General features: G+C 40.2%; 1 protein-coding gene across 2 annotated transcripts in view; it reads right to left on the bottom strand.

Annotated features, from left to right (window-relative positions):
* Nucleotides 1–1,268: 1,268 nt before the first annotated feature.
* Nucleotides 1,269–22,563, bottom strand: part of IGSF5 (immunoglobulin superfamily member 5) — a 72,509-nt gene continuing 51,214 nt past the window's right edge. The window contains exons 9-10 of one of the 2 annotated variants that reach the window (XM_082624490.1): nt 20,256–20,321; nt 1,269–1,307 (exon numbers count right to left, since the gene is read on the bottom strand). In XM_082624490.1, coding sequence (XP_082480616.1) covers nt 20,256–20,321 — 66 coding nt within the window. In that variant the 3' untranslated portion in view covers nt 1,269–1,307. Of the gene's footprint in view, nt 1,308–16,311; nt 16,385–20,255; nt 20,322–22,563 lie in introns of those variants that run through there. The other variant, XM_082624489.1, reaches the window with a different exon arrangement.

Below are 22,563 nucleotides of genomic sequence, written 5' to 3'. Positions count from 1 at the left end.
ACAACAGCAAGTGGGAAACTAACAGTATTGACTTCCTTGAAATCAATATTGCGGTCACATGACAGGAAGATTACTAACAACTAAATGTTTAAACATTTGGGTCTTCATAACATCCTTACTGGTAGAGAGGGCTTTAGTTGGTCTCCTTTGTCTTATCCTCCAAATACTTCATGGAATGTGTTAGTAAAGAAAATACAGGTTCTAACTTTTCTTTAGCGTTTAATTTTAGGGATTTTATTTTAGGGTTCAAATTTTATATTTTGCACAGAGAGAGAAAGAAAGAGAAAAAGAGCACTCAAAAAAGGAAACCAATCGAACAGAATAAGCATCCCAAAATCTTAGGAGGATTTGGGAACTGGCCCATCATTTCATAAAAAGACATTGAAGCTTTAAAAAGAAGAGAATGTATAACTGATTCACTTTGTTATAAAGCAGAAACTAACACACCATTGTAAGGCAATTATACTCCAATAAAGATGTTAAAAAAAAAAGAGAAGAGAATGAAGTCACTATTTTTATGAAATTTGTAAAAATCCAAACTCTGAGGGCTCAGATTTAGCTAAGCCACCATAAAATGAAAACCAATAAAGCCTGTAAGTGTACATTTTCATGAAGTGGAAGCTATGTTAATTTTTATAATTACAAAGTAAGAGGCTTCTTTGGGTCTCTCTGTCAATTTTAATTCAAGCGCTCTTAAATATTTAGTTTATTGCCTCTTTGGAACCAGAGCCTCAGCGGCTAAAATTTTAATGGTGTTAGAAAACACACTCTGTTCTCACCTCTGGCTGGGTTCGTGGAGCGTGTTGGATAACAGACCTCTCACTCGTGGAGGAGAGACATTCGCACTTAAAAACCCATGGCCTCTAAGGCAGCCTGGGCAGCTGATCACTGTGCCCTTGGTCCCTCCCACAGGGGACCTGCGTCAGGGCTCAGAGGACGGCAAAGTAAGTGACTGAGCGCAGAGCCCCACCCACCTCTGCACCAGCCAATTCTGGAACCATCTAGACTGCATCCTTCCTGATTGATCAGTTTATAGTTACGTGTATATTTGTCTAAGGTCTGTCTCCCCTGCTAGACTGGAAGTTCCAAGAGGCTGGGGATTGTGCCGCTAGTCTAAAGGTTGAACATTTGTTGAATGAATGCATGAATGCATGATGCTTCCCAAGGAGCAGTCATTGAGTCTCAGAGTTTTCCTCCTTGCCTGGACATCAGTTATTTCACCAAATGGGGAGGCTCCAGACTCCAGCTTCCTGTAACTTGTCATTCATCCAGCTCATGTTCTCTGAGGCCCTATCACGTCCCAGGCGCTGAGAATAGAAAGATGAACAAGATGCAAACAAATGTGTGAACTCATCAATCAAATCAAAGCTTGCCTTCCAATAGTTTTTTTTTTTTCCCAGAGGTAAGTACATTGAGTTTTTCACTCTTAAAGTGCAAAAAATAAAATAAAAACTCTGAAAGACCTGTAGGAAAAAAAATACCTTTAACAACATGATAAGTATAATTCACACTGCTGTATGTTATACTTGAAGGTTGTTAAGAGAGCAAATCCTCATGTTTTCATCACAGGTGAAAAATTTTTTTTCCTATTTCTTTAATTTTGTATCTATATGAGATGAATGTTCGCTAAACGTACTGTGGTGATCATTTCCTGATGTGTGTAAGTCAAATCATTATGCTGTATACCTTAAACTTATGCTGTGCTGTATGTCAATTATATCTCAATAAAACTAGAAGAAAAAAAATAAAATTATACATTTATATAAAAAAATGCAATATGAAAACAGAAATTATAAATTTAGGAAGAGAAACAAAAGAGGTGGCAATCTTGACTCACCAGTATCTAGGCCCAGAGAGGACAGGCTCTCTGATTTCACTTCCGGTAGCCCCCAGTTTTTCTCCCCTCGAAACAGCAGACATTAATAGAGAACCCCTAAATTTCCTATACACGGAGACCCTCAACAGCCAAATAGAAAATGGGGTTAGTCTCCAGAGCCTACACCTATTGGCTGGTAGTGTCTGTCTGGAGTCACGGGTGTCATATGCAAAGTGGGAAAAGACCACCATCAATTAGTCATGCAACAGGCACCATGGGTGCCACATGCCATATTTTTGTCAGTCCTGCCCTAGGAGGTGGACATTAGTACAAGGCAGACATGGAGAAGATCAGAGGAGCTTTTTTCTGACCCTGCTTTAGCCCAGTATTGGGCATACAGTAAGTGCTCAAGAAAAATTTAATTAGATTAATTAGTCTCTACTCTAGTAATGTTCACTTGGTGAGTTTCATGCCACACTTTCTGTACCATTTTGTAGCTGAAGAGTTTATGGGAAAGTGATCACTTTAGGATGGAGACATTGCAAATAACCTTTCTTATGGTTCTCATATATGACTATCTAATAGAGTAACATTCTTCTATTGGACTCATGCAATAGAGCCCAAGACATTCCTGATTTAATTTATGCCCAAGAAGTTTCCTTGTATTCTCCCATGACAGGCAGCCCTTACTGAACACTGTTATGATAATTTATTTATTCATCTGCCACTTCTGCAAAGACAGTGATGATTTCTAATTCATTTTTGTTTCATCAACCTGGGAATAGTAACTACTACATAGCAGCTTCTTATTAAATTTTAATTAAATTAACAAACTGGAAAGTGGTTATGATATAACTACTGCCAGTTATATATTATTTGACAAAAATAGCACAAAAATATTATGATTTTTTAAATATATAAATGCAATTATAAGGAACTCAACAACAAGAAAATAAACAAACCAATTAAAAAGTGGTTAAAAAACTTGAAAATACATTTCTCCAAAGAAGATATTCAAATGGCTAATAAGCACTTGAAGAGATGCTCAATATCACTAATGATTAGGGGAATGCAAATCAAAATCAGAATAAGATACCATGTCACACCCATTAAGATGATTATTATCAAAAAAAATAAACAAAATAACAAGTGTTGGTGAGGATGTGGAGAAATTGGAACCCTTGCGCACTGTTGGTGGGAATGTAAAATGGTGCAGCTGCTGTGAAAACAGTATAGTATTTCCTCAAAAACTTAAAGAAGGAAGTATCATATGATCCAGCAATTCTAATTCTGAGTGTAGACCCAAAAGAATTGAAATCAGGGACTCGAACACATAATTGTATGCCAGTGTTCACAGCACCATTATTTACAATAACCAAAAGGGGGAAACAACCCAAGTGTCCATTGATGGATGAATGGATAAACAAAATGTGGTATATACATACAATGCAATATTTTTCAGCCTTAAAAAGGAAAGAAATTCTGACACATACTCCAACATCGAAAAAACCTTGAAGACATTATGCTAAATGAAGTCCATCAGGCTCAAAAAGACAATATTATATGATTCCACTTGTATGAGGTACCAAGTGTGGTCAAATTCATAAGTAGAATGGTGGTTGCCCAAGCTAGGGAAAGGGGAAAATGAGGGGTTAGTGTTTAATGAGTATAAAGTTTCAGTTTGTGAAAATGAAAAATTCTAGAGATGGATGGTGGTGATAGTTGCACAGCAATGTGAATGTACTTAAATGCCACTGAAATGTACACTATACTTAGTGCCACTTAAAAATCATTTAAATGGCAACTTTTATGGTATGTATATTTTACCACAATGAAACAATTTTTATAAACAATAAGTGCACATGCCCTTAGGATTATGTCATCTTACTTTTGTGGAGTTTATCCTACATATATAGTCACAAACACATGAAACTACATATGTATACAGTTATTTGTTGCAGGATCATTTATAACAGCAAAATATTGGAAGCTATCTCAATGGCCATCATGAGAGCACCAGCTAAATAAATCATCTTTCCAAGCATGCAATGGAAATTGTTGCAACTGTAAGAATAAATCAAGATGTTCTTTATATACTCATATGGAAAATTTCCCAAGATAAATAGTTGAATGAAAAAAAGCAAGGTACAAAGCAAAGTATATAGTATGCTATGATTTGCTTTAAAAATGGGGGGAGAATATGCCCTTGAATTATTTGTATATGCATAAAACTCTCCTAGAAGATTACACAAGAAAGAAATGAAAAATATTGCCTGGGAGAAGGGAAATGGAGCAGGGAAAGGAGGGAGACTTTTCACGTATTCCTGTTTAAGTTTTTATTGACAACCCTGTGAATGCACCATCTCTTCATATAAATTGCTAGAAACCACGTTTTAAAATAAGAATAAGCTGGTTCAACAATAACCAAAAAAAGTGATTATGGGGTATTTTTACTTATATTGAGCATCTGATGATGTCTAATTATTTAGATGCACTGTACTAGTTTCTTGAGGCTCCCATAACAAATTACTACAAACTAGATGTTTATAAAGGAAGATTCCCTCACAGTTCTAGAGTCCAGACCTCTGAAATCTAAGTATTGATAGAGCCATGCTCTCTGGAGACCCTAGGGGAGGATCCCTCCAACTCTTCTAGCTTCTGGTGGTTGCCAGCAATCCCTGGTGTTCCTTGACTTTCAGATGCATCACTCCAATCTCTTCCTCTGTCTTCACAGGGATTTCTCCCTATGTGTATGGCTCTGTGTCCAAATTGTCCCTTTGGTAAGGACACTAGTCATATTGGACTTAAGATCAAATAATTTTAAGTTTATTATATTTGCAAAGATACTAATCCCAAACAAAGTCACCTTCACATGTTCTGGATGGATATGAATTTGGGGAGGACACTATTAAACTCAGGACATGCTCTAAAATCATGCTGGTGTTTCAGTGTGTTTATATAATTACCATCTTTCTTGGACCTATCATAGAAACCTCATGTCTTTCTCTCTCCCAGGAAGGTTGGGGTAGAGATGCACCCATAAGGAACACCTAAATGATCTAACACAAGAGTTGATACATTCACTGTTCCTATTATTATTCCCCCAGTCTTTTCCAATTCCAATCCTGTGACAATGTTGGTCACCAGTTTTAGGTATTTCTACTCAAACCAGTTCCCACTGGGGTTATTTTAATAGTAAAGTTAAACTAAAGGACTTACTTGAGAATAACCATCACACTGTGATAAATTGCTGAGGGTATTTACTAAGTTGTTAAACTAAGTATAAGGCGCTAACCACAATGCAAATATGAGTTAGGTTCTTACTTGTATTTTATTTTCCTAGGAAATAAATAATATTCTCTAGTTGGGGACAGCAGTTTAGTTTTGTAGTCCTGATCTTGTAATCTATGAATTATGATCTAGCATCTTATTCTTGGCTGTACTGAGGAGTTAACAGTCTTACTCTTCATTTTACTCAACATCCAGTTGTTCTGTTACTGAGTTCTGCTGTTCTTACTAAAAATGCTCACAGGCCCACTTCTTCCTTATTCATCTCCTTTGCTTCCCTTCATCTCTTGTATCTTCTGCAACAAGCCCTGCATCATACTGTGTTCTCTGGTCCCTACTATGAAAGAATAAAGACAGAGAAGATGATGGTCAAGACACAGGATGTGGATTTCAATTACCTGGGCTCAGATCTCAAACGTGTTACTTACTAGAGGAGCAGTCTCACACAAGTTACTGGACTTCTCTGAGCCTCAGCTGGCAAGGAAGTCCTCTCTGAGGAGGTGATATGAATCTGAGACTTGAGTGATATGAAGATATGCGGAAACAGTGTTCAAGGCAGAGGATCAGCAAGTACAAAGGCCCTGAGATAGAAACAAAATTGACCAATGAAGACAAGTAGGCCGGGGAGTTGGTGGCATGGTATTCCAGTGCATAAGTATGTCAATGGGTGATGAAGTGGTAGGGGTGCCAAGTGAAGTCAGAAAAATAGGGTAGAGCCAGATTAAGAGAGCTTGGAGGATTTTTTTCTTAAGTATAATTGTTACTGAACTCAGGTCCAGCTGCTCACTGCTCAAAGCCAATTCTCAAGAGAAAAGTGTTGGTAGGAGAGGAAAGCTTGCTTTATTCCAGAGGTTGGCAACCAGGAGAGAAGATGGACTCGTGTCCAATAGCCAACTCCCCACTGATGATTAGGGCACAATAGCTTTTAAAGGGGAGTTTCAGGGGTGTATAGGCAGAAATAGGGGGCTACATGCCCAGCAGCATAGTCAGCTCTGACAGTCCTCTTGAAATTGGTCATGTGATGGTCTGATCAGTGTCATCTTGACTGTTTTAACTAGAGTTAATCTTTAGTTCCAGGGTTGGTTTGTTCCCATTTCCTTGAGGCCAGTTCTTGAAATTGTGTAAGGTGGAGCAGCTATGTCATGGCTACAGTCTGGTCATCATGTAGTTAACTTCTTCCACCTGGTGGAGGTTTCAGTATCTACAAAACAGCTCAAAGGATATGGCTCAGAATATTATCTATAGCCCTTGAGGAGGAACTAAAAGTCCTTCGTGTAATAACTAAACTATTATTATTTTGTCCTGTTTGACTATTTTCCTTCACTTCTGCATTTTCTCACTTCTCTGATTAAATTTATTCTTTGGCTAAAGTTTTCTACAGACAAGAGGCAGGCAGAGGACATGGGGCAGGGGGGCCAGGGGTTTTTCCCAGGAAGGCCCCATAGGGTCCTGCTCCATTTCATAATGAGAAGTCATTGGATAGTTTTAACAAAGGGAAAAGTATTATCTGATTTACATTTCTAAAGACTCTCCTTGCTATTTGGAGAATAACGTGTACTGGAGCTAGTGTGAAAGCAAGGAGACCAGTGAAGAGGCAAGGGCAGTTGTCTAGAGAGGTGGTGATGATGGCTTGGACCAGCTTGGGAGCTGTGGGGATGAGCCACGTGGATGGGTTGGGGAAGTACATTGTGGAGGGAAAGCTAGCAGGACTTGCTGATGCAATTGGATGTGTCAAAGAGAAGAAGCAAGGATTACTTTTAGATTATTTTTTTCATTTTATAGTGAGGGACCAAAAGTTCTGCTTTAAACTTTTGGGTTCAGCAGCCTAGTAGACCTTGAAATAGAGATGTCAAGGGGGCGGTTGCATATATGAGATTAGAGCTCAGGGAAGAATTCAGGGATGAACATCAATTTGGAAGTCATCAGCATTTAGATGTTATTCAAAGTCATGAGATCATAAAAAAACATCTGAGGGGAAAACATAAATGAAGAAAGAAGGACAGTCAACCACCAGGAGTTTTCCAACATGTCATCTGGTAAAAAGAAGCAATAATGAAGGCAGTTTGAGGGAGGAAGAAAATCAAGAAAATGAATCAACTTGGAAACCAAAGAAGAAAGTCTTCCAAGAGAAGGAAGTGGTCAACTTGATCTAACACTGCCAAGAGGACCTGTGAGGTAACCCATGTGGATGTCTTTGATCCTGACAAAATGGTAGTCATTGGTGACCTTGACATGAGCTGATTCCATACTGTGCTAGGGGCAGAAGCTGGACTGAATCAAAAAGAGAATGGAGGAGGAGGGATTGTGCATATAAAGTGCTGTTCTTAGCACAGAGTCTGGCACAGAGTAAACTCCAATGAATGATAGGATGTATCACTAGGCATCACACGACATGGCTCCTCTGCAGCCCCACGTGACTCCTAAGCTGTAGATTGCTACAGATAGAAATTCTAAAGTTAACATGCTCTCCAAGATGCTACATCACCCAGGAAAAGTGTACCAGCAGAGGAACTTGACCAGGACAAAGTATTTTTTTAATTAAAAAAAATGTAAATTTCTATTTTCCAATCATAGTAAAAAACCTGATGATCAAAACTATTAGAAAATACATGATGTAAATGAAGAAGCTACAGAAGCTTGAGTCCTAAAGTGCCAACTGGGTCCTGAAACATGGGTGGGAGGAAGTGCACAGTGATTTGGAGGAGTTGTGCTGGTCATGTAGATCCAAGTACACACCTCCCTAGATTAAGGAGTTGTTCTGTGAATAAGTTTTTTTTTTTTTTAACATCGTAGGCCCTGATGTTTCACACTTCAGCAATGTCATCAGAAATGAGAGATGCGGGAGCTGAGGAAGATGGCGGAAGAGTAAGACGCAGAGATCACCTTCCTCCCCACAGATACATCAGAAATACTGCTATACGTGGAACAACTCCTACAGAACACCTACTGAACACTGACAGAAGACCTCAGACCCCCCAAAAGGCAAGAAACTCCCCCACGTACCTGGGTAGAGCAAAAGAAAAAAGGAAAAACAGAGACAAAAGAATAGGGATGGGACCTGCACCAGTGGGAGGGAGCCGTGAAGGAGGAAAGGTTTCCACACACTAGGAAGCCCCTTCACGGGCGGAGACTGCATGCGGGTGGCGGAGGGGGGAAGCTTCGGAGCCACAGAGGAGAGCACAGCAACAGGGGTGCGGAGGGCAAAGCGGAGAGATTCCTGCACAGAGGATCGGTGCCGACCAGCACTCACCAGCCCTAGAGGCTTGTCTGCTCTCCCGCCGGAGCAGGCGGGGCTGGGAGCTGAGGCTCAGGCTTCAGTCGGAGAGCAGGGAGAGGACTGGGGCTGGCGGCGTGAACACAACCTACAGGGGTTAGTGCACCATGGCTAGCCGGGAGGGAGTCTGGGGAAAAGTCTGGAGCTGTTGAAGAGGCAAGAGACTTTTTCTTCCCTCTTTGTTTCCTGGTGCGCGAGGAGAGGGGATTAAGAGCGCTGCTTAAAGGAGCTCCAGAGACGGGCATGAGCTGTGGCTATCAGCATGGACCCCAGAGACGGGCATGAGATGCTAAGGCCACTGCTGCCACCACCAAGAAGCCTGTGTGCGAGCACAGGTCACTCTCCACACCTCCTCTCCCGGGAGCCTGTGCAGCCCGCCACAGCCAGGGTCCCGGGATCCAGGGACAACTTACCCAGAAGAGCGCACGGTGCGTCTGAGGCTGGTGCAACATCACGCCGGCCTCTGCTGCCACAGGCTCGCCCCGCACTCCATGCCCCTCTCTCCTCCCGGCCTGAGCGAGCCAGAGCCCCCGAATCAGCGGTTCCTTTAACCTCGTCCTGTCTGAGCGAAGAACAGACGCCCTCCAGCGACCTACATGCAGAGGTGGAGCCAAATCCAAAGCTGAGCCCCGGGAGTTGTGTGAACAAAGAAGAGAAAGGGGAATCTCTCCCAGCAGCCTCAGAAGCAGCGGATTAAAGCTCCGCAATCAACTTGATGTACCCTGTGTCTGTGGAATACCTGAATAGACAACGAATCATCCCAAATTGAGGAGGTGGACTTTGGGAGCAACTGTAGACTTGGAGTTTGCTTTCTGCATCTAATTTGTTTCTGGTTTTATGTTTATCTTAGTTTAGTATTCAGAGCTTATTATCATTGGTAGATTTGTTTACTGATTTGATTGCTCTCTTCCATATATATATTTTTTTTCCTTTTTCTCCTTTTGTGACTGTGTATGTGTATGCTTCTGTGGGAGATTTTGTCTGTAAAGATTTGCTTTCACCATTTGGCCTAGGGTTCTATCCGTCTATTTTTGTTTTTTATTTTGCTTTACTTTAAAAATTTTTTTTCTCTTAATAATTATTCTTTATTTTAATAACTTTATTTTATTTTATCTTATTTTATTTTATTTTATTTTATCCTCTTCTTTCTTTCTTACTACTTTTTCTCCCTTTTATTCTCAGCCATGTGGATGAAAGGCTCTTGGTGCTGCAGCCAGTAGTCAGTGCTGTGCCTCTGACATGGGAGAATCAACTTCAGGACACTGGTCCACAAGAGAACTCCCAGCTCCACATAATATCAAACGGTGGAAATCTCCCAGAGATCTCCATCTCAACACTGACACCCAGGTTCACTCAAAGACCAGCAAGCTACAGTGCTGGACACCCTAAGCCAAACAACTAGCAAGACAGGAATACAACCCCACCCATTAGCAGAGAGGTGGCCTAAAATCATAAAAAGTCCACAGACACCCTAAAACACACCACCGGACATGGACCTGCCCACCAGAAAGACAAGATCCAGCCTCATCCACCAGAACACAGGCACTAGTCCCCTCCACCAGGAAGCCTACACAACCCACTGAACAAACCCTAGCCACTGGGGACAGACACCAAAAACAACGGGAACTACGTACCTGCAGCCTGTGAAAAGGAGACCCCAAACACAGTAAGATAAGCAAAATGAGAAGACAGAAAAACACACAGCAGATGAAGGAGCAAGGTAAAAACCCACCAGACCTATGAAATGAAGAAGAAATAGGCAGTCTACCTGGAAAAGAATTCAGAAAACTGATAGTAAAGAAAATCCAAAATCGTGGAAATAGAATAGACAAAATGCAAGAAACATTTAACAAGGACCTAGAAGAACTAAAGAGGAAACAAGCAATGATGAACAACACAATAAATGAAATTAAAAATAATCTAGAAGAGATCAATAGCAGAATAACTGAGGCAGAAGAATGGATAAGTGACCTGGATGATAAAATAGTGGACATAACTACTGCAGAGCAGAATAAAGAAAAAAGAATGAAAAGAACTGAGGACAGTTTCAGACACCTCTGGGAGAACATTAAATGCAACCACATTCGAATTATAGGGGTCCCAGAAGAAGAAGAGAAAAAGAAAGGGACTGAGAAAATTTTTGAACAGATTATAGTTGAACACTTCCCTAATATGGGAAAGGAAATAGTTAATCAAGTCCAGGAAGCACAGAGAGTCCCATACAGGATAAATCCAAGGAGAAACACACCAAGCCACATATTAATCAAACTATCAAAAATTAAATACAAAGAAAACATATTAAAAGCAGCAAGGGAAAAATAACACACAAGGGAATCCCCATAAGGTTAACAGCTGATCTTTCAGCAGAAACTCTGCAAGCCATAAGGGAGCAGCAGGACATATTTAAAGTGATGAAGAAGAAAAATCTACAACCAAGATTACTCTACCCAGCAAGGATCTCATTCAGATTTGATGGAGAAATTAAAACATTTACAGAGAGCAAAAGCTGAGAAAGTTCAGCACACCAAACTAGCTTTACAACAAATGCTAAAGGAACTTCTCTAGGCAAGAAACACAACAGAAGGAAAAGACCTACAATAACAAACCCAAAACAATTAAGAAAATGGTAATAGGAGCATACATATAGATAATAACCTTACATGTAAATAGATTAAATGCTCCCACTAAAAGACACAGACTGGCCGAATGGATACAAAAACAAGACCCATATATATGCTGTCTACAAGAAACCCACTTCAGACCTAGAGACACATACAGACTGAAAGTAAGGGGGTGGAAAAATACATTCCATGCAAATGGAAAGCAAAAGAAAGCTGGAGTAGCAATTCTCATATCAGAAAAAATAGACTTTAAAAGAAAGACTATTACAAGAGACAAAGAAGGACACTACATAATGACCAAGGGATCAATCCAAGAAGATATAAAAATTGTAAATATTTATGCACCCAATATAGGAGCACCTCAATACATAAGGCAAATACTAACAGCCATAAAAGGGGAAAACGACATTAACACAATCTTAGTAAGGGACTTTAACACCCCACTTTCACCAATGGACAGATCATCCAAAATGAAAATAAATAAGGAAACACAAGCTTTAAATGATACATTAAACAAGATGGACTTAGTTGTTATTTATAGGACATTCCATCCAAAAACAACAGAATGCACATTCTTCTCAAGTGCTCATGGAACATTCTCCAGGATAGATCATATCCTGTGTCACAAACCAAGCCTTGGTAAAATTAAGAAAATTGAAATCGTATCAAGTATCTTTTCTGACCACAACGTTATGAGGCTAGATATCAATTACAGGAAAAGAATTGTAAAACATACAAACACATGGTGGCTAAACAATACACTACTTAATAACCAAGTGATCACTGAAGAAGTCAAAGAGGAAATCAAAAAATACCTAGAAACAAATGACAATGGACACACGACCACCCAAAACCTATGGAATGAAGCAAAAGCAGTTCTAAGAGGGAAGTTTATAGCAATAAAATCTTACCTTAAGAAACAGGAAACCTCTCAAATAAACAACCTAACCATGCACCTAAAGCAATTAGAGAAATAAGAACAAAAAAAACCCCAAAGTTAGTAGAAGGAAAGAAATCAAAAAATCAGATCAGATATAAATGAAAAAGACATGAAGGAAATGATGATAGCAAAGATCAATAAAACTAAAAGCTGGTTCTTTGAGAAGAAGATAAACAAGAAGATAAAGAAAATTGACAAACCATTAGCCAGACTCATCAAGAAAAAAAGGGAGAAGACTCAAATCAATAGAATTAGAAATGAAAAAGGAGAAGCAAAAACTGACATTGCAGAAATACATACGATCATGAGAGGTTACTACAAGCAACTCTATGCCAATAAAACAGACAACCTGGAAGAAATGGACAAATTGTTAGAAATGCACAACCTGCCGAGACTGAACCAGGAAGAAATAGAAAATATGAACAGACCAATCACAGGCACTGAAATTGAAACTGTGATTAAAAATTTTCCAACAAACAAAACCACAGGACCAGATGGCTTCACAGGGGAATCTATCAAACATTCAGAGAAGAGCTAACACCTGTCTTTCACAAACTCTTCCAAAGTATAACAGAGGTAGGAACACTCCCAAACTCATTCTACGAGGCCACCATCACCCTGATACCAAAACCAGACAAAGATGTCACAAAGAAAGAGAACTACAGGCCAATATCACTGATGAACATAGATGCAAAAATCCTCAACAAAATACTAGCAAACAGAATCCAACAGCACATTAAAAGGATCATACACCATGATCAAGTGGCGTTTATTCCAGGAATGCAAGGATTCTTCAACATACACAAATCAATCAATGTGATACACCATATTAACAGATTGAAGGAGAAAAACCATATGGTCATCTCAATAGATGCAGAGAAAGCTTTTGACAAAATTCAACACCCATTTATGATAGAAACCCTACAGAAAGTAGGCATAGAGGGAACTTTCCTCAACATAATAAAGGCCATATATGTCAAACTTACAGCCAACATCGTCCTCAATGGTGAGAAACTGAAACCATCTCCACTAAGCTCAGGAACAAGACAAGGTTGCCCACTCTCACCACTCTTATTCAACATAGTTTTGGAAGTTTAGCCACAGCAATCAGAGAAGAAAAAGAAATAAAAGAAATCCAAATCAGAAAAGAAGAAGTAAAACTCTCACTGTTTGCAGATGACATGATATACATAGAGAATCCTAAAGATGCTACCAGAAAATTACTAGAGCTAATCAATGATTTTGGTAAAGTAGCAGGATACAAAATTAATGCACAGAAATCTCTGGCATCCCTATACACTAATGATGAAAAATCTTAAAGTGAAATTAAGAAAACACTCCCATTTACCATTGCAACAAAAAGAATAAAATATCTAGGAATAAACCTACCTAAGGAGACAAAAGACCTGTATGCAGAAAATTATAAGACACTGATGAAAGAAATTAAAGATGATACAAATAGATGGAGAGATATACCATGTTCTTGGATTGGAAGAATCAACATTGTGAAAATGACTCTACTACCCAAAGCAATCTACAGATTCAATGCAATCCCTATCAAACTACCACTGGCATATTTCACAGAAATAGAACAAAAAATTTCACAATTTGTATGAAAACACAAAAGACCCCAAATAGCCAAAGCAATCTTGAGAACGAAAAATGGAGCTGGAGGAATCAGGCTCCCTGACTTCAGACTATACTACAAACCTACAGTAATCAAAACAGTATGGTACTGGCACAAAAACAGAAATATAGATCAATGGAACAGGATAGAAAGTCCAGAGATAAACCCACACACATATGGTCACCTTATCTTTGATAAAGGAGGCAAGAATATACAGTGGAGCAAAAACAGCCTCTTCAATAAGTGGTGCTGGGAAAACTGGACAGGTAGATGTAAAAGTATGAAATTAGAACACTCCCTAACGCCATACACAAAAATAAACTGAAAATGGATTAAAGACCTAAATGTAAGGCCAGAAACTATCAAACTCTTAGAGGAAAACATAGGCAGAACACTCTATGACATAAATCACGGCAAGATCCTTTTGGACCCACCTCCTAGAGAAATGGAAATGAAAACAAAGGTAAACAAATGGGACCTAGTGAAACTTCAAAGCTTTTGCACTGCAAAGGAAACCATAAACAAGACCAAAAGACAACCCTCAGAATGGGAGAAAATATTTGCAAATGAAGCAACTGACAAAGGATTAATCTCCAAAATTTATAAGCAGCTCATGCAGCTCAATAGCAAAAAAACAAACAACCCAATCCAAAAATGGGCAGAAGACCTAAATAGACATTTCTCCAAAGAAGATATACAGATTGCCAACAAACACATGAAAGTATGCTCAACATCATTAATCATTGGAGAAATGCAAATCAAAAGTACAATGAGATATCATCTCACACTGGTCAGAATGTCCATCATAAAAAATCTACAAACAATAAATCCTGGAGAGGGTGTGGAAAAAAGGGAACCCTCTTGCACTGTTGGTGGGAATGTAAACTGATACAGCCACTATGGAGAACAGTATGGAGGTTCCTTAAAAAACTAAAAATAGAACCGCCATATGACCCAGCAATCCCACTACTGGGCATATACCCTGAGAAAGCCATAATTCAAAAAGAATCATGTACCAAAATATTCATTGCAGCTCTATTTACAATAACCAGGAAATGGAAGCAACCTAAGTGTCCATCATTGGATGAATGCATAAAGATGTGGCACATATATACAATGCAATATTACTCAGCCATAAAATGAAAAGAAATTGAGTTATTTGTAGTGAGGTGGATGGACCTAGAGTCTGTCATACAGAGTGAAGTAAGTCAGAAAGAGAAGAACAAATACCGTATGCTAACACATATATATGGAATCTAAGAAAAAAAAAAGGTCATGAAGAACCTAGGGATAAGATGGGAATAAAGACACAGACCTACTAAAGAATGGACTTGAGGATATGGGGTAGGGGAAGGGTAAGCTGGGACAAAGTGAGAGAGTGGCATGGACATATATACACTACCAAATGTAAAATAGATAGCTAGTGGGAAGCAGCTGCATAGCACAGGGAGATCAGCTCGGTGGTTTGTGACCAACTAGAAGGGTGGGATAGGGAGGGTGGGAGGGAGGGAGATGCAAGAGGGAAGAGATATGGGAGCATATGTATATGTATAACTGATTCACTTTGTTATAAAGCAGAAACTAATGCACCATTGTAAAGCAATTATACTCCAATAAAGATGTTAAAAAAATAAAATAAAATAAAATAAAAAATAAAATAAATTGCCTAAAGGATGTGTTCTTCTCTGGCAAACATGTATGATGGACCGCTGGCCACAGTCCCAACTCTGGGTCATCTTTGGGGTCCCAGTCTCACCATCCTTGACCGCCTCTCTTAGCATTATCTCTTCCTTAATGTGAAAAGTCCTTGAGATGCATTTTTTCCAAATAACTCACTGCTATATGAAAACAACAGCAAAATCTCCCAGACCCCACTCCCCGAAGTCAATTGTCCTCCATCACAAACTTGCTACTTGGTAATGAGGCTAACAGCTCACTTTTCAAAACATTCATTCAAACATTTACACAGTTGACACTACATTATCTAGTCTCTTACTTCAGCCATCTGTTCTATGTTTTAATCTGTTAAGAAGGCATCAATTACATCTTTATATCATGGCATGTCACATTCAGATAGACGTTAACTGTTTTTATCTTAGTGATGAAATAAAAGTCAAGGGTACGTTGGTGCTAACCCAACACATGACCAACTGTAGCCAACGCACTCTCACCACGATCTTCCGTTGGTCACTGAAGCTTAGAATTGTGCATTTTCCAGAGAACAGATCTAAATTTTGCATTTTGCAGGTTGCCCTTGCTCCTGCCCACATTGGCCCTGAAAAGATGCATGAGTTTAGAGCCTATTACACTCATTCATTTTTAGGTCTAGTTACTCCCATAGACCATGGAGAGGACGACCTGCATATCTGTGACAAGGGAAGCATGCTCATCTATACCCCTGGTCTTCTTCATTCATTCGTTTCCTTAAAATTATCATAATCAAAGAGCAGCTGCAAGCTCTGCACAATTTCTCAGCAGTTTGCCCATAAAGCAGAAAGACTTAGTCTTCAAATCTGGGTACCAAAGTTATATTCATCAAATCTGAGCTTTTTCAAGTCCTCCTCTTCTCTTCCTCCCCTATCTTCACTTGTTTGATTGTGGAGTCAATCGATCAGTAGGAAAAGGAAAAGGGAGATGAGGCTCCCTGAGGCAGATGCTTTCTGGTGCCCTGAGTACCACCTCCTTGACCCACTGTCCACTGATGTGAGGGGTTAGGGGAGCCCTCAGACTCATCTTGCACTTTGCAGCCCCCTTCCACTCCCGACTCAGGTAGCCGCCTTTAGTCTTTCCCATTTGTGCTGCAGGGTCTTCTCAGAAGCTGGGAGAGAAGGAGAAGGAAATTAATGTCCCCATCAGTGGGGATGGAGCAGGTGACAGGTGCTGCAGCCTATTGTCCTTCAGGGGGTTCTTTTGGGGGGCTCCTGTGCCCTTCCTCAAGGAGCCCTCACTGGGTCAACAGCATCCCCGCTGGCTTTATAGATGAGACTGGTGACATCCATGCCCATACATTGGCTTCCCCCTTCCCTGCTTCCCTCTCTCGCTCCCTAACTTCCGCCTCGTGGAATCGCCTTCTTTGCCCTTTGGTAGGGGAGGAGACTCACACTAAAACTCTACCCCTACCCTATCAGTTTTGCTATGTGTGTCCTCAAGAAACTGGGTGAGGAGGTAACTGAATTTATGAGCCAATTTTGTTAAGTGAAAATTTTGGATCATCTGAAAATTTCCCTAATTCCTCAGAAAGTCCTGGCCTGTACATTGGCTGCAATATAGCCAGTCTTTGAAGAAGCACAAAATAGACAGACCCAAGAAACAAAGATGTCTCTGTCTCTCAGACAATATTAGCTCATGTGAGAATCCAAACACAAGTCTACAGGGAGACCATGGTAAGCAGCAGCCAGCCTTAAAACAAGACTTTAACAAAACAATGACTTGAAAATTGGATGTGAACAGTATCTTATTCTTTGTGTACTAAGGAACCTTGGAAAATCAATGAATGTTTATTGACTGACTCTTCAACTGAAGATAGCAAAATAAAGGTTCTGAAGCAAATTTGGCAGGATACTTCTGTAGTCCCAGAAAAGCAAATCAAGGGTTTATCTTAAAAGTCAGATCATCCAGCAGTGGTAAATCTCTCCTCAGTTATTCATTTGTAATTTTTATATAACTCTCACTCACAGTGTTTGCTGACTCACATGACAGAAAAATGTTTTATTAAAGTTTTCCTCTATTTTTTAAACAAACACAAATCATGTCATAACAACAAGTATTTAAATAACAGTCTTTATGTATTAACATATAAAAATATACTTTGGAAAAATCTCTATATTAAAAAATATTTATAAGCTTTAGGCATGAATTTCTATAATTCTAGAGTGTTTTGGTTTGGGGGGCGTTTGGGTCTTTTCAGTTTAGTTTTTTGTTTTGCTTATTTGTTCATTTGCTCATGTGTTTGTTTCCTGGTACATGAAAGGGATGATCTAAAGAAAAGAGAAAAATAAGTGTCAGAATTAGGGTACCACTTTGTTACTAATAAGCTTAAAGGTACAAAATATATACTTCTGAATTATGGGATATCAGTGTTAGGATCCGACATAGATTTTCAAAAACTATTTAAATGAGAGAAGTGCATTTGAATATCTTAAGTTTACAGATGACAGAAAAGTCCATTCAGAGGGGGTAGGCACAGCCAGAAGAAAAGCAGCTAACTTTTAATATGGGCATTTATAGATAAGTAATGCATGTGTGGAAATGGGTTGTAATAGTCAGCTCAGTCTGCCATGCAATATACCACAGAAGGGTGGCTCTAACTACAGAAATTTTTTTCTCCCTGTTCTAGAGGTGGAAATCCAAGATCAAAGTGCCAGGAACTTTGATTCCTGGTGATGTTTCCTCCTGGCTTGCAGAAGGCTGTCATCTCACTGTGTGCTTGTATGGCCTTTCCTCTGTGGGCGTTTGCTCAGAGAGAGAGAAAGAGCTCTCTGGTATCTCCTTTTCGTATAAGGACACCAATCCCTTCGGATTAGGGCCCCACCCTTATGACCTTGTTTAACTCTATTACCTCCCAAAGCCCCCACCACCAAATACTATCATATTAGGGTTAGGGGCTTCAACACATGAATTTTGTGGGAGACACAAAAGGCCCATGAGAGGGGTCATGCCCTTTGATGCAATAATGTCCCTTTTTAGAATCTATACTAAGGGATGATTCTAAAATCATCATTTATGCACATGGAAAAACATGTGCATAAAGATTTTTACTTGCAGGAAAAAAATACGGCACTAACCTAAAATGTGCAACAACAGTAAGGAGCATAAGGATGACAAAACCACATGAAGAAATATTATGTCGCCATTAAACAGGGTAACTACAAAGATTGTACAGCAACAGGGAAAGAATTTATAATATAATGGCAGGTGATTTTTTAAAAGTGTGAGGAATTGAGTAAATCTAGTTAGGATCGAACTGGGTTTCAGTTGTTTTTTGTTTTTTGTTTTTTTTTTTGTTACTGTTGTAGACTGAATTGCTCACCCCAAAATCCAGATGTTGAAGCCCTAACCCCCAGCAACTCAAAACATGACTGCATTTGGAAATGAACATTTAAAGAGGTAATAAATGTTAAATGAAGTCAAAAGAGTGAACTCTGATCCAACCTGACTGATGTCCTTATAAGAAGAGGAAGAGACACCAGGGATGCATGTGGACAGAGGAAAAACCATGTGAGGACACAGTGAGAAGACAGCCATTGTCTGCAAGCCAAGGAGAGAGGCCTCAGGAGAAACCAACCCTGCTGACACATTGATCTCGGACTTCCAGCCTCCAGAACTGTGAGAAAATGAATTCTGTTGCTCCAAACCCCCAAGTCGGTGGAACTCTGTTATGGCAGCCCAAGCTGACTGATCCAGTTACCTTCACGGAACCAAAGGCTTGACTTTCCCTAAGATGCTCTGTGCTCAGGTGGGGGCTAGAGTGAAGAAAGTTTCTCCTCTGTGTTCATGCCCCATCCTCAGCTTTCACCCAGCCCTGCACAGCTGCCTGTCTGAGTTTCCTGAGCTTCTGGGGGCTCTCGCTCCCTCCCCTGCAGCCTGCTGTTGGCTGCACGGTACTTGTTGGGCTGGCAGGAGGATGTGCCCAGCATCTCTGTCACCCAGCCCAGCATCGGCCTCAGATGGGCCTGTGTACTTGGGACTTGAGGGTGGAGCTTTTTGGGTATCCTTGAACCTTCTTCCCATGAAGGTCAAGCTGCTCTGTATCTTCAGTGAGTCCTACACAAGAGTGCTCCCTAACCACCCCAGTGACAGGAGATCCTAGTAGTGTGTGTAGGATTCCGGGCCCACAGCTTTCTCTTCCCCTCTCCCGGGTAGAGGCTCTGTCTTCTCTCCTTCCCTCAGCAGCAACGGGTGTGTACCTGCACCTTGGAGGCTACAGATCCCACTGCCTCTTCTCCCAGAAGCTTAAGGCTTTGAGTGAAGGATCAGGCCTTAGGGTGGGGTTTCCTGACCCTCCCCCCAACTTCCTGCCCACTCTATCCCTGCAGTGATACCTAGATTGCCAGCAGGCCTGCATCACCAGGGAGGCTCTCTCCAGCCTCACACCCGATCCACCTGGAGAATCCCAGGTGGAGCTCCATAGGAGAGAGTCTGGGGGAGAGTGTGAACCCCATTATGTCTGGGTGTCTCTCTGCTGCCATGCTAGTCCACACTAGACCTGTAACGACTAGTCAAAATTTTGCTGGTTTCTTTGAAACACTTTTATGGCAGAGGTGACTTTCTCTCTGTTCTGATGCAGTACTTGTGTCCTGACTATTCTCAGGGGTGAGACTCTGCCCCCTTGGAATTCAGGCTACTCGATTACGCCTCTGATGGGTTCAGGAAAAGCTATGATTTTGTAGCTTATCTGGCTTTTTCTCATGGACGTCTGAGTGATGTTCTTTCCAGCTTTCTCCATCCTAAGCAGGAGTGGAACCCACATCCAATTTTAAGTGGTACCTTTGCTGCACGTAAATGCTGAATTCAGCACCGGCAGAAACACATTTTGCAAAAAGTCAATATCAAGCCCAGCACAATAATTACCACGAGGCTCTGATATCACTGATAATTCTCCAGCAGTCAAAAAATTTCCAAGGAATGTGTAAATATCCAGTTAAGAAAAACAACAGATGGGAAGAGACAAAATGAATACCTGAACGTACCTAAACAGTTTGGGGGATTCCTCTCTTTTCCCTTTGCCAGACCTCCTTCAGAAGCCACATGTGACTCTGTGGAATGGGGGAAACACAGAGATATTTTAAAGCTAAAAGGACAATCATAAGCAGATAGTCTAAAGACTCTTACACTTTCAAATGCAACGCCATATGAGTAAAGATTATTTTGCATATGAGTAACAATTATTTTGCCATGTCTATTTTACTTTTCTGAAATTAAGTTCATAGATAATGTAACTTAACTACATACCTAAATTTCAAAATAAAATACTCCAACATAATGCCCTGCATAGGATATAAAGGAGGTATACACTAATTATTAGAGAAATGCAAATCAAAACTACAATGAGATACCACCTCACGCAGGTCAGAAAGGCCATCATTAAAAAGTCTACAATAACAAATACTGGAGAGGTTGTGGAGAAAAGGGAACCCTCCTACACTGCTAGTGGGAATGTAAATTGGTACAATCACTATGGAAACCAGTATGGAGTTTCCTCAAAAAGCTAAAAATAGAGTTGTCATATGATCCAGCAATCCCAGTCCTGGGCATTTATCCAGACAAAACTATAATTCGAAAAGGTACGTGCACCCCTATGTTCATAGACTAGCAGCACTATTCACAATAGCCAAAATATGGAAACAACCTAAATGTTCATCAACAGATGAATGGATAAAGAATATGTGGGACTAATAAGAAACTGCTGTATTAAAAAAAATTAAATAAAATTCAAAAAAAAAAGAATATGTGGTACATATATACAATGGAATACTACTCAGCCATAAAGAAAAATAAAATAATGCCATTTGCAGCAACATGGATGGACCTAGAGATAATCACACTAAGTGAAGTAAGTCAGAAAGGGAAAGACAAATATCATAGAATATCACTTATCTGTGGAATCTAAAATATGACACAAATGAACCTATCTACGGAACAGAAAAAGACTCACAGACGAAGAGAACAGACTTGTGGTTGAGGGGGTGTAGGGGAAGGGGGAGGATGGACTGGGAGGTTGGGTCAGCAGATGCCAACTAGTGTATATAGGATGGATAAGCAACAAGGTCCTACTGTAGAGCACAGAGGACTACATTCAACATCCTGTGATAAACCATAATGGAAAAGAATGTGAAAAAGAATGTATATATATAGATATAACTGAATCACTTCACTGTACAGCAGAATTTAACACAACATTGTAAATCAACTACCTTTAATAAAATAAACTTTTAAAAAGTAAAGGAGATATAAAAGGGAAGTCATTTATAAGACAGCAAAAATAACACCCATTAGGACAACACCAGAAGACATATGAAGTAGTCAAATCCCTGAATCTACAATAAGAATTACCAGGGACGCAGAAGCTATAAATCCAGATGGATCCCAGTACGCTGTGATAGCAACTCAGATACTCTAAGTAGCAGTACTATCGGTGACGCAGTTTTCCAAAATGGCAAACAAGTCTTGAGGAAGCTCCTCCCAAAACCAACTTTAACTTTCCCATGATGTTCAAGGTAGCTTCATTCATAGAAAATTAGATGTACCTTACACACATGATAAATATACTTTAAGATTTTTTATTGTGAAGTATTTATAGTGAAATATAGGCTCAAGTAAACAGAGTTATCACTTATGTAGATGTCTGATGGGACATTTGAAATTTTTTAGGCTTTTCCCAAGTATTGCAGGACATCTAGGAACACGCCCTCAACTGAAGGTCACCAGGACTGTCAATCACTAAGAAGTTCAAGCATTGCACCTACACCCGAAGAAGGGCCACGCCTTTGACCAAAGATGCCGTGACTCAGAGGAGGTCACAGGGCAAGTTGGCTGCAAGCCCAGTCGCTTCTTTGCAGGATGTTTCCTCTGCATCATGTTTCTGGGGGCTTCTAAGCTCCAAAAAGGGAAAATCTAACTCTGCAACACCCCCCAAAAAAAATTTTTTAAATCATCATGATTACCTTAACTGTGCGTCTTTTGAGCCTCAGCTCGTGTCCCCTTGGCTGGGGACACTGTGGAACCAGGTGAGCCCAGGAGGGGAGAGTGGCCACTAACGTGTGTTTTGGTCAAAGGGTCTCAACAGCCTGGAGGTTCTGAAAATAATGTGAACCACAGCCTAAGGGCAAAACCAATTTCCATGTTCCCTTGCTGGTTCTGGGATAAATCGTTCATTCTGCAAACATTTATAGACCACGCGGAATGAGCCTGCCCTGATGAGAGCAACGCCAGGACCATGGGGGAGCAGGCAGACGAGAAGCCCGCCCACCTTCACGGAATTTAATGCGAAAGTAGGCA

This window comes from Mesoplodon mirus, assembly GCF_964341445.2.
Source record: "Mesoplodon mirus genome assembly, chromosome: 6".
NCBI classification, from domain to species: Eukaryota; Metazoa; Chordata; class Mammalia; order Artiodactyla; family Ziphiidae; genus Mesoplodon; species Mesoplodon mirus.
Note: the sequence above shows the minus strand (reverse complement) of the source record. Positions and strands in the feature narration are given on the sequence as shown.